The 12,651-nt window shown below is 48.5% G+C and overlaps 1 protein-coding gene across 5 annotated transcripts in view; it reads right to left on the bottom strand.

The window, feature by feature from the left end:
• The window catches only part of DDX11 (DEAD/H-box helicase 11), a 198,899-nt gene that overhangs the window by 42,380 nt on the left and 143,868 nt on the right, over positions 1-12,651 (bottom strand). For all 5 annotated transcript variants that reach the window (XM_063929195.1, XM_063929198.1, XM_063929197.1 and 2 more), the window contains one exon: positions 8,461-8,528. In XM_063929195.1, the coding sequence (XP_063785265.1) occupies positions 8,461-8,528 (68 nt within the window). The remainder of the gene's footprint in view (positions 1-8,460; positions 8,529-12,651) is intronic.

Below are 12,651 nucleotides of genomic sequence, written 5' to 3'. Positions count from 1 at the left end.
CCGCTGTGCATCTCGCATATATTTTAAATGCTCTATAGGCAATAATATACTGTCCTTATCTAGGATATCAATATTTCCAGTCAGGGAATCCGACCACGCCAACCCAGCACTGCACATCCTGGCTGAGGCGATTGCTGGTCGCAGTATAACACCAGTATGTGTGTAAATACATTTTAGGATACCCTCCTGCTTTCTATCAGCAGGATCCTTAAGGGCGGCCATCTCAGGAGAGGGTAGAGCCCTTGTTCTTACAAGCGTGTGAGCGCCTTATCCCCCCTAGGGGGTGTTTCCCAACGCACCCTAACCTCTGGCGGGAAAAGGTATACTGCCAATAACTTTTTAGAAATTATCAATTGTTATCGGGGGGAAACCCACGCATCATCACACACCTCATTTTATTTCTCAGATTCAGGAAAACTACAGGTAGTTTTTCCTCACCAAACATAATACCCCTTTTTGGTGGTACTCATATTATCAGAAATGTGTAAACATTTTCCCTTGCCTCAATCATGTAACGTGTGGCCCTATTGGAAATCACGGTTGTCTCTTCACCGTCGACACAGGAGTCAGTATCCGTGTCGGCGTCTGTATCTGCCATCTGAGGTAACGGGCGCTTTAGAGCCCCTGACGGCCTATGAGACGTTTGGACAGGCACAAGCTGAGTAGCCGTCTGTTTCATGTCAACCACTGTCTTTTATACAGAGCTGACACTGTCACGTAATTTTCAACAGTACATCCACTCAGGTGTCGACCCCCTAGGGGGTGACATCACTATTACAGACAATCTGCTCCGTCTCCACATCATTTTTCTCCTCATACATGTCGACACAAACGTACCGACACACAGCACACACACAGGGAATGCTCTGATAGAGGACAGGACCCCACTAGCCCTTTGGGGAGACAGAGGGAGAGTTTGCCAGCACACACCAAAGCGCTATAAACTGTATAGGGACAACCTTATAATAAGTGTCTATCCCTTATAGCTGCTTATATATATTTTTAGCCAAATAAGTGCCCCCCCTCTCTGTTGTACCCTGTTTCTGTAGTGCAGTGCAGGGGAGAGTCTGGGAGCCTTCCTACCAGCGGAGCTGTGTGGGAAAATGGCGCCGTGTGCTGAGGAGATAGGCCCCGCCTCCTTCTCGGCGGGCTCTTCTCCCGCTTTTATCTGGAAAACTGGCAGGGGTTAAATACATCCATATAGCCCAGGGGCTATATGTGATGTATTTTTTGCCATAGGAGGTATTTACATTGCTGCCCAGGGCGCCCCCCCCCCAGCGCCCTGCACCCTCAGTGACCGCAGTGTGAAGTGTGCTGGGAGCAATGGCGCACAGCTGCAGTGCTGTGCGCTACCTTAATGAAGACAGGAACGTCTTCTGCCGCCGATTTCTGGACCTCTTCACTCTTCAGCATCTGTAAGGGGGCCGGCGGCGCGGCTCCGGGACCCATCCAGGCTGTACCTGTGATCGTCCCTCTGGAGCTAATGTCCAGTAGCCAAGAAGCCCAATCCACTCTGCACGCAGGTGAGTTCGCTTCTTCTCCCCTTAGTCCCTCGATGCAGTGAGCCTGTTGCCAGCAGGTCTCACTGAAAATAAAAAACCTATTTAAACTTTACTTCTAAGCAGCTCAGGAGAGCCACCTAGCCTGCACCCTTCTCGTTCGGGCACAAAAATCTAACTGAGGCTTGGAGGAGGGTCATAGGGGGAGGAGCCAGTGCACACCACCTGATCCTAAAGCTTTACTTTTGTGCCCTGTCTCCTGCGGAGCCGCTATTCCCCATGGTCCTTACGGAGTCCCAGCATCCACTTAGGACGTCAGAGAAAAGGTTATTACCACTGGGGAGGCAACAAAAGTGCCACAATAAGGACCTATAGACACTGGTGGATAAGGTGGGGGGCTCTCTGACACTAGGGATCTTGGCCCTCATTCTGAGTGATCGCTCGCTAGCTATTTTTTGCAGAGCAGCGATCATATAGTCGCCGCCTATAGGGGAGTGTATTTTCACTTTGCAAGTGTGCGATCGCATGTGCAGTCGAGCGGGACGAAAAATGTTTTGTGCAGTTTCTGAGCAGCTCAGAACTTACTCAGCCGCTGCGATCACTTCAGCCTGTCCGGTCCCGGAATTGACTTCAGACACCCGCCCTGCAAACGCCTGGACACGCCTGCGTTTTCCCTACCACTCCCAGAAAACGGTCAGTTGACACCCATAAACGCCCTCTTCCTGCCAATCTCCTTGCGATCGGTTGTGCGAATGGATTCGTCGCTAGAAGCATTGCACCGCAACGATGCCGATTGTACCCGTACAATGTGTGTGCATACGCATGCGCAGTAGTAACCTGATCGCTGCGCTGCAAAAAAACGGCAGTGAGCGATCAACTCAGAATAAGGGCCCTAGCACCACTAGTGTTGCCACTGGGAGAATGGAGGGCAATTTTTCACCAACCTAACCTGGCTATTACACGTTGGCCATTGACAGAATGATTGAACAGAGAGCAGATTCTGTACCAGACCAAAGGATGAAGATCTCATTACTGTAACTGCTCGGTTTCTGCAGATGCGCAACACTCAGCGTAATGCACAAGAAATTCATATGGGGAACAGAGTTGGGGGGGAGGGAGGGTTCTAGAGAAGAAGGTTATCTATTATATATGTGCATTTCTTTTAATCAATTAAGAATTTTAACACAGACGTAGCAAATGTATCTATAGCCGGTTCCAGAGACCTGTATTTAGATGGTAGTGATACGTAATAATAAGAATTTACTTACCGATAATTCTATTTCTCGGAGTCCGTAGTGGATGCTGGGGTTCCTGAAAGGACCATGGGGAATAGCGGCTCCGCAGGAGACAGGGCACAAAAAGTAAAGCTTTAGGATCAGGTGGTGTGCACTGGCTCCTCCCCCTATGACCCTCCTCCAAGCCTCAGTTAGGTACTGTGCCCGGACGAGCGTACACAATAAGGAAGGATTTATGAATCCCGGGTAAGACTCATACCAGCCACACCAATCACACTGTACAACCTGTGATCTGAACCCAGTTAACAGTATGATAACAGCGGAGCCTCTGAAAAGATGGCTCACAACAATAATAACCCGATTTTTGTAACTATGTACAAGTAATGCAGATAATCCGCACTTGGGATGGGCGCCCAGCATCCACTACGGACTCCGAGAAATAGAATTATCGGTAAGTAAATTCTTATTTTCTCTATCGTCCTAGTGGATGCTGGGGTTCCTGAAAGGACCATGGGGATTATACCAAAGCTCCCAAACGGGCGGGAGAGTGCGGATGACTCTGCAGCACCGAATGAGAGAACTCCAGGTCCTCCTTAGCCAGGGTATCAAATTTGTAGGATTTTACAAACGTGTTTGCCCCTGATTAAATAGCCGCTCGGCAAAGTTGTAAAGCCGAGACCCCTCGGGCAGCCGCCCAAGATGAGCCCACCTTCCTTGTGGAATGGGCATTTACATATTTTGGCTGTGGCAGGCCTGCCACAGAATGTGCAAGCTGAATTGTATTACACATCCAACTAGCAAAAGTCTGCTTAAAAGCAAGAGCACCCAGTTTGTTGGGTGCATACAGGATAACAGCAAGTCAGTTCTCCTGACTTCAGCCGTCCTGGAACCTATATTTTCAGGGCCCTGACCACATCTAGCGACTTGGAGTCCTCCAAGTCCCTAGTAGGCGCAAGACACCACAATAAGCTGGTTCAGGTTAAACACTGACACCACCTTAGGGAGAGAACTGGGGACGAGTCCGCAGCTCTGCCCTGTCCGAATGGACAAACAGATATGGGCTTTTTTGAGAAAAAAAACCCACCAATTTGACACTCGCCTGGTCCAGGCCAGGTCCAAGAGCATGTTCACTTTTCATGTGAGATGCTTCAAATCCACAGATTTGACTGGTTTTAAACCAATGTGTTTTGAGGAATCCCAGAACTACGTTGAGATCCCACAGTGCCACTGGAGGCACAAAAGGGGGTTGTATATGCAATACTCCCTTGACAAACTTCTGGACTTCAGGAACTGAAGCCAATTCTTTCTGGAAGAAAAATCGACAGGGCCGAAATTTGAACCTTAATGGACCCCAATTTGAGGCCCATAGACACTCCTGTTTGCAAGAAATGCAGGAATCGACCGAGTTGAGATTTCTTCGTGGAGCCTTCCTGGCCTCACACCACGCAACATATTTTCGCCACATGTGGTGATAATGTTGTGCGGTCACCTCCTTTCTGGCTTTGACCAGGGTAGGAATGACCTCTTCCTGAATGCCTTTTCCCTTAGGATCCGGCGTTCCACCGCCATGCCGTCAAACGCAGCTGCGGTAAGTCTTGGAACAGACAAGGTACTTGCTGAAACAAGTCCCTTCTTAGCGGCAGAGGCCATAAGTCCTCTGTGAGCATCTCTTGAAGTTCCGGGTACCAAGTCCTTCTTGGCCAATCCGGAGCCATGAGTATAGTTCTTACTCCTCTACGTCTTATAATTCTCAGTACCTTAGGTATGAAAAGCAGAGGATGGAACACATACACCGACTGGTACACCCACGGTGTTACCAGAAAAGTCCACAGCTATTGCCTGAGGGTCTCTTAACCTGGCGCAATACCTGTCCCGTTTTTTGTTCAGACGGGACGCCATCATGTCCACCTTTGGTAATTACCAACGGTTTACAATTATGTGGAAAACTTCCCCATGAAGTTCCCACTCTGCCGGGTGGAGGACGTGCCTACTGAGGAAGTCTGCTTCCCAGTTTCCATTCCCGGAATGAAAAACTGCTGACAGTGCTATCACATGATTTTCCGCCCAGCGAAAAGTCCTTGCAGTTTTTGCCACTGCCCTCCTGCTTCTTGTGCCGCCCTGTCTATTTACGTGGGCGACTGCCGTGATGTTCTATCCCACTGGATCAATACCGGCTGACCTTGAAGTAGAGGTCTTGCTAAGCTTAGAGCATTATAAATTTACCCTTAGCTATATTTATGTGGAGAAAAATCTCCAGACTTGATCACACTCCCTGGAAATTTTTTCCTTGTGTGACTGCTCCCCAGCCTCTCGGGCTGGCCTCCGTGGTCACCAACATCCAAAACTGAATGCCGAATCTGCGGCCCTCTAGAAGATGAGCACTCTGTAACCACCACAGGAGAGACACCCTTGTCCTTGGATATAGGGTTATCCGCTGATGCATCTGAAGATGCGATCCGGACCATTTGTCCAGCAGATCCCACTGAAAAGTTCTTGCATGAAATCTGCCGACTGGAATTTTTTTTTCACCATTTTTTTTACCATGGCCCTTGTGCAATGATGCACTGATTTTAGGAGGTTCCTGACTAGCTCGGATAACTCCCTGGCTTTCTCTTCCGGGAGAAACACCTTTTTCTGGACTGTGTCCAGAATCATCCCTAAGCACAGGAGACTTGTTGTCGGGATCAGCTGCGATTTTGGAATCTTTAGAATCCACCCCTGCTGTTGTAACAGTATCCGAGATAGTGCTACTCCGACCTCCAACTGCTCCCTGGACTTTGCCCTTATCAGGAGATCGTCCAAGTAAGGGATAATTAAGACGCCTTTTCTTCGAAGAAGAACCATCATTTCGGCCATTACCTTGGTAAAGACCCGGGGTGCCGTAGACAATCCAAACGGCAGCGTCTGAAACTGATAGTGACAGTTTTATACCACGAACCTGAGGTACCCTTAGTGATAAGGGCAAATTTGGGACATGGAGGTAAGCATCCCTGATGTCTCGGGACACCAGATAGTCCCCTTCTTCCCGGTTCGTTATCACTGCTCTGAGTGACTCCATCTTGATTTGAACCTTTGTAAGTGTTCAAATTTTTTTAGATTTAGAATAGGTCTCACCTAGCCTTCTGGCTTCAGTACCACAATATAGTGTGGAATAATACCCCTTTTCTTGTTGTAGGAGGGGTAATTTTAATTATCACCTGCTGGGAATACAGCTCGTGAATTTTTTCCCATACTGCCTCCTTGTCGGAGGGAGACCTTGGTAAAGCAGCCTTCAGGAGCCTGCGCAGGGGAAATGTCACGACATTCCAAACTGTACCCCTGGAATACTACTTGTAGGATCCAGGGGTCCTATACGGTCTCAGCGTCATGCTGAGAGCTTGTCAGAAGCGGTGGAACGCTTCTGTTCCTGGGAATGGGCTGCCTGCTGCAGTCTTCTTCCCTTTCCTCTATCCCTGGGCAGATATGACTCTTATAGGGACGAAAGGACTGAAGCTGAAAAGACGGTGTCTTTTTCTGCAGAGATGTGACTTAGGGTAAAAACGGTGGATTTTCCAGCAGTTGCCGTGGCCACCAGGTCCGATGGACCGACCCCAAATAACTCCTCTTCCTTTATACGGCAATACACCTTTGTGCCGTTTGGAATCTGCATCACCTGACCACTGTCGTGTCCATAAACATCTTCTGGCAGATATGGACATCGCACTTACTCTTGATGCCAGAATGCAAATATCCCTCTGTGCATCTCGCATATATAGAAATACATCCTTTAAATGCTCTATAGTCAATAAAATACTGTCCCTGTCAAGGGTATCAATATTTTTAGTCAGGGAATCTGACCAAGCCACCCCAGCTCTGCACATCCAGGCTGAGGCGATCGCTGGTCGCAGTATAACACCAGTATGTGTGTATATACTTTTTATGATATTTTTCCAGCCTCCTGTCAGCTGGCTCCTTGAGGACGGCCCTATCTATAGACGGTACCGCCACTTGTTCTGATAAGCGTGTGAGCGCCTTATCCACCCTAAGGGGTGTTTCCCAACGCGCCCTAACTTCTGGCGGGAAAGGGTATACCGCCCATATTTTCTATTGGGGTGAACCCACGCATCATCACACACTTCATTTAATTTTTCTGATTCAGGAAAAACTACGGTAGTTTTTTCACATCCCACATAATACCCTCTTTTGTGGTACTTGTAGTATCAGAAATATGTAACACCTCCTTCATTGCCCTTAACGTGTGGCCCTAATAAGGAATACGTTTGTTTATTCACCGTCGACACTGGATTCAGTGTCCCTGTCTGTGTCTGTGTCGACCGACTAAAGTAAACGGGCGTTTTAAAACCCCTGACGGTGTTTTTGAGACGTCTGGACCGGTACTAATTGTTTGTCGGCCGTCTCATGTCGTCAACCGACCTTGGCTCGTGTTGACATTATCACGTAATTCCCTAAATAAGCCATCCATTCTGGTGTCGACTCCCTAGAGAGTGACATCACCATTACAGGCAATTGCTCCGCCTCCTCACCAACATCGTCCTCATACATGTCGACACACACGTACCGACACACAGCACACACACAGGGAATGCTCTGATAGAGGACAGGACCCACTAGCCCTTTGGAGAGACAGAGGGAGAGTTTGCCAGCACACACCAAAAACGCTATAATTATATAGGGACAACCTTATATAAGTGTTTTCCCTTATAGCATCTTTTTTATAGATTTCTAACGCCAAATTAGTGCCCCCCCTCTCTGTTTTAACCCTGTTTCTGTAGTGCAGTGCAGGGGAGAGCCTGGGAGCCTTCCCTCCAGCCTTTCTGTGAGGGAAAATGGCGCTGTGTGCTGAGGAGATAGGCCCCGCCCCTTTTTCGGCGGCCTCGTCTCCCGCTCTTAACGGATTCTGGCAGGGGTTAAATATCTCCATATAGCCCCCGGAGGCTATATGTGAGGTATTTTTAGCCAAAAAAGGTTTTCATTTGCCTCCCAGGGCGCCCCCCTCCCAGCGCCCTGCACCCTCAGTGACTGCCGTGTGAAGTGTGCTGAGAGGAAAATGGCGCACAGCTGCAGTGCTGTGCGCTACCTTAAGAAGACTGAGGAGTCTTCTGCCGCCGATTCTGGACCTCTTCTCGTTTCAGCATCTGCAAGGGGGCCGGCGGCGAGGCTCCGGTGACCATCCAGGCTGTACCTGTGATCGTCCCTCTGGAGCTAATGTCCAGTAGCCAAGAAGCCAATCCATCCTGCACGCAGGTGAGTTCACTTCTTCTCCCCTAAGTCCCTCGTTGCAGTGATCCTGTTGCCAGCAGGACTCACTGTAAAATAAAAAACCTAAGCTAAACTTTTCTAAGCAGCTCTTTAGGAGAGCCACCTAGATTGCACCCTTCTCGGCCGGGCACAAAAATCTAACTGAGGCTTGGAGGAGGGTCATAGGGGGAGGAGCCAGTGCACACCACCTGATCCTAAAGCTTTACTTTTTGTGCCCTGTCTCCTGCGGAGCCGCTATTCCCCATGGTCCTTTCAGGAACCCCAGCATCCACTAGGACGATAGAGAAATAATACTAAATATTAATGTTACAGAGCAAGTTACAGAAACTAGTGGCAAGTATAAAATGTATTCACTGTAGACAGAAAATGAAGCAGCTGGGAGGCAGAACAATACCACGTGTCAGTTTAAATAGGAAGGGTCCTCCTGAAAAACCCCGTTCACGCATCTACCCTCGCAGTGATATTACCTTGAACAGATTGATATTGTCCACCTGACTGTAAAACAGGAAATCATTGATGGATCTCAGAGTGGTACCTGATGGGCAAACACATAATATCATCAGATAACAATGTCCCTCTCACCTAGAAAGCCATTTCTCTCTCCATATGTGGAACACAAGTTGTACTTATGTTATAGGATAATGTGGCACATGTGACATCGCAACCTCCCAGAAGTCTCACGTCACTCCTCTGAGCTGCTTTTCACACTACATGCCAGGTATAAAGTCAAATTTCATACACACATACACAAACATATATATATATATATATACAATCAAGGATGCGGCACTCACGAACCCTTTGTAAGAATCACAGACACCGGTTGAGGTATATTCAACGTTTCAATCCTTTAAGGATTGAAACGTTGAATATACCTCAACCGGTGTCTGTGATTCTTACAAAGGGTTCGTGAGTGCCGCATCCTTGATTGTACATGTCTTATTTATGAGGGCACCAGAACCAGCTTTTTTCAAGGTGGAGTGCCGGGTACATTGCTTAGTGTATATATATATATATATATAATAAGAATTTACTTACCGATAATTCTATTTCTCGGAGTCCGTAGTGGATGCTGGGGTTCCTGAAAGGACCATGGGGAATAGCGGCTCCGCAGGAGACAGGGCACAAAAAAGTAAAGCTTTACTAGGTCAGGTGGTGTGCACTGGCTCCTCCCCCTATGACCCTCCTCCAGACTCCAGTTAGGTACTGTGCCCGGACGAGCATACACAATAAGGGAGGCATTTTGAATCCCGGGTAAGACTCATACCAGCCACACCAATCACACCGTACAACTTGTGATCTAAACCCAGTTAACAGTATGACAACAGAAAGGGCCTCTTAAAGATGGCTCCTTAACAATAACCCGAATTAGTTAACAATAACTATGTACAAGTATTGCAGATAATCCGCACTTGGGATGGGCGCCCAGCATCCACTACGGACTCCGAGAAATAGAATTATCGGTAAGTAAATTCTTATTTTCTCTATCGTCCTAAGTGGATGCTGGGGTTCCTGAAAGGACCATGGGGATTATACCAAAGCTCCCAAACGGGCGGGAGAGTGCGGATGACTCTGCAGCACCGAATGAGAGAACTCCAGGTCCTCCTTTGCCAGGGTATCAAATTTGTAAAATTTTACAAACGTGTTCTCCCCCGACCACGTAGCTGCTCGGCAGAGTTGTAATGCCGAGACCCCTCGGGCAGCCGCCCAAGATGAGCCCACCGTCCTTGTGGAGTGGGCTTTTACAGTTTTAGGCTGTGGCAGGCCTGCCACAGAATGTGCAAGTTGAATTGTGTTACAAATCCAACGAGCAATCGACTGCTTAGAAGCAGGTGCGCCCAACTTGTTGGGTGCATACAATATAAACAGCGAGTCAGATTTTCTGACTCCAGCCGTCCTTGCAATGTATATTTTTAAGGCTCTGACAACGTCCAACAACTTGGAGTCCTCCAAGTCGCTAGTGGCCGCAGGCACCACAATAGGTTGGTTCAGATGAAATGCTGATACCACTTTAGGGAGAAAATGCGGACGAGTCCGCAGTTCTGCCCTATCCGAATGGAAGATTAGATAAGGACTTTTATAAGATAAAGCCGCCAATTCAGATACTCTCCTGGCAGAGGCCAGGGCTAGTAACATAGTCACTTTCAATGTGAGATATTTCAAATCCACCTTTTTCAATGGTTCAAACCAATGGGATTTGAGGAAATCTAAAACTACATTTAGATCCCACGGTGCCACCGGAGGCACCACAGGAGGCTGTATATGCAGTACTCCCTTGACAAAAGTCTGGACCTCAGGGACAGAGGCCAATTCTTTTTGGAAGAATATTGACAGGGCCGAAATTTGAACCTTAATGGATCCCAATTTGAGACCCATAGATAATCCTGATTGCAGGAAATGTAGGAAACGACCCAGTTGGAATTCCTCCGTCGGAACCCTCCGATCCTCGCACCACGCTACATATTTTCGCCAAATGCGGTGATAATGTTTCACGGTGACTTCCTTCCGTGCCTTAATCAAGGTAGGAATGACTTCTTCTGGAATGCCTTTCCCTTTTAGGATCTGGCGTTCAACCGCCATGCCGTCAAACGCAGCCGCGGTAAGTCTTGAAAAAGACAGGGACCCTGCTGTAGCAGGTCCCTTCTCAGAGGTAGAGGCCACGGTTCGTCCGTGAGCATCTCTTGAAGTTCCGGATACCAAGTCCTTCTCGGCCAATCCGGAACCACTAGTATTGTTCTTACTCTTCTTTGCCGTATGATCTTCAATACCTTTGGTATGAGCGGCAGAGGAGGAAACACATACACTGACTGGTACACCCAAGGAGTTACCAGTGCGTCCACAGCTATTGCCTGTGGATCTCTTGACCTGGCGCAATATTTGTCCAGTTTCTTGTTGAGGCGAGACGCCATCATGTCTACAATTGGTCTTTCCCAACGGTCTATTAACATGTTGAAGACTTCTGGATGTAGACCCCACTCTCCCGGATGAAGATCGTGTCTGCTGAGGAAGTCTGCTTCCCAGTTGTCCACGCCCGGGATGAACACTGCTGACAGTGCTATCACGTGATTCTCCGCCCAGCGAAGAATCTTGGCAGCTTCTGCCATTGCACTCCTGCTTCTTGTGCCGCCCTGCCTGTTTACATGGGCGACCGCCGTGATGTTGTCCGACTGAATCAACACCGGCTTTCCTTGCAGGAGAAGTTCCGCCTGGCTTAGAGCATTGTAGATTGCTCTTAGTTCCAGAATGTTTATGTGAAGAGACTTTTCCAGACTCGTCCATACTCCCTGGAAGTTTCTTCCTTGTGTGACTGCTCCCCAGCCTCTCAGGCTGGCGTCCGTGGTCACCAGGATCCAATCCTGAATGCCGAATCTGCGGCCTTCTAATAGGTGAGCCTTCTGCAACCACCACAGAAGTGACACCCTTGTCTTTGGTGACAGGGTTATTCGCAGGTGCATCTGCAGATGCGACCCTGACCATTTGTCCAACAGATCCCTTTGGAATATTCTTGCATGGAATCTGCCGAATGGAATTGCTTCGTAAGAAGCCACCATTTTTCCCAGGACTCTTGTGCATTGATGTACTGACACTTTTCCTGGTTTTAGGAGGTTCCTGACCAGATCGGATAACTCCTTGGCTTTTTCCTCTGGAAGGAAAACCTTTTTCTGAACCGTGTCCAGAATCATTCCTAGGAACAGCAGACGAGTTGTCGGGATTAAATGGGATTTTGGAATATTCAGAATCCACCCGTGTTGTCTTAGCACCTCTTGAGATAGTGCTAAAGCTGTCTCCAGCTGTTCTCTGGACCTTGCCCTTATTAGGAGATCGTCCAAGTATGGGATAACTAATACGCCTTTTCTTCGAAGAAGAATCATCATCTCGGCCATTACCTTGGTAAAGACCCGAGGCGCCGTGGACAATCCGAACGGCAGCGTCTGAAACTGATAGTGACAGTTTTGAACAATGAACCTGAGGTACCCCTGGTGTGCGGGGTGAATCGGAACGTGTAGATACGCATCCTTGATGTCCAAGGATACCATAAAGTCCCCTTCTTCCAGGTTCGCTATCACTGCTCTGAGTGACTCCATCTTGAACTTGAACTTTTTTATGTAGAGGTTCAAGGACTTCAGATTTAGAATAGGCCTTACCGAGCCATCCGGCTTCGGTACCACAAATAGAGTGGAATAATACCCCTTTCCTTGTTGTAATAGGGGTACTTTGACTATCACCTGCTGAGCGTACAGCTTGTGAATGGCTTCCAACACCCTCTCCCTTTCGGAAGAGACGGTTGGTAAGGCAGACTTCAGGAAACGATGAGGAGGATCCGTCTCTAATTCCAACCTGTACCCCTGAGATATTATCTGCAGGATCCAGGGGTCTACCTGCGAGTGAGCCCACTGCGCGCTGTAATTTTTGAGACGGCCCCCCACTGTCCCCGAGTCCGCTTGAGAGGCCCCAGCGTCATGCTGAGGTTTTTGCAGGAGCCGGGGAGGGCTTCTGTTCCTGGGAAGGAGCTGCCTGTTGGTGTCTCTTCCCTCTTCCTCTGCCTCGTGGCAGGTACGACAAGCCCTTTGCTCTCTTATTTTTGTAGGAGCGAAAAGGCTGCGGTTGAAAGGTCGGTGCCTTTCTCTGTTGGGGAGTGACTTGAGGTAAAAAAGTGG

The sequence above is a fragment of the Pseudophryne corroboree genome, chromosome 6 (assembly GCF_028390025.1).
Source record: "Pseudophryne corroboree isolate aPseCor3 chromosome 6, aPseCor3.hap2, whole genome shotgun sequence".
Lineage (NCBI taxonomy): Eukaryota > Metazoa > Chordata > Amphibia > Anura > Myobatrachidae > Pseudophryne > Pseudophryne corroboree.
Note: the sequence above shows the minus strand (reverse complement) of the source record. Positions and strands in the feature narration are given on the sequence as shown.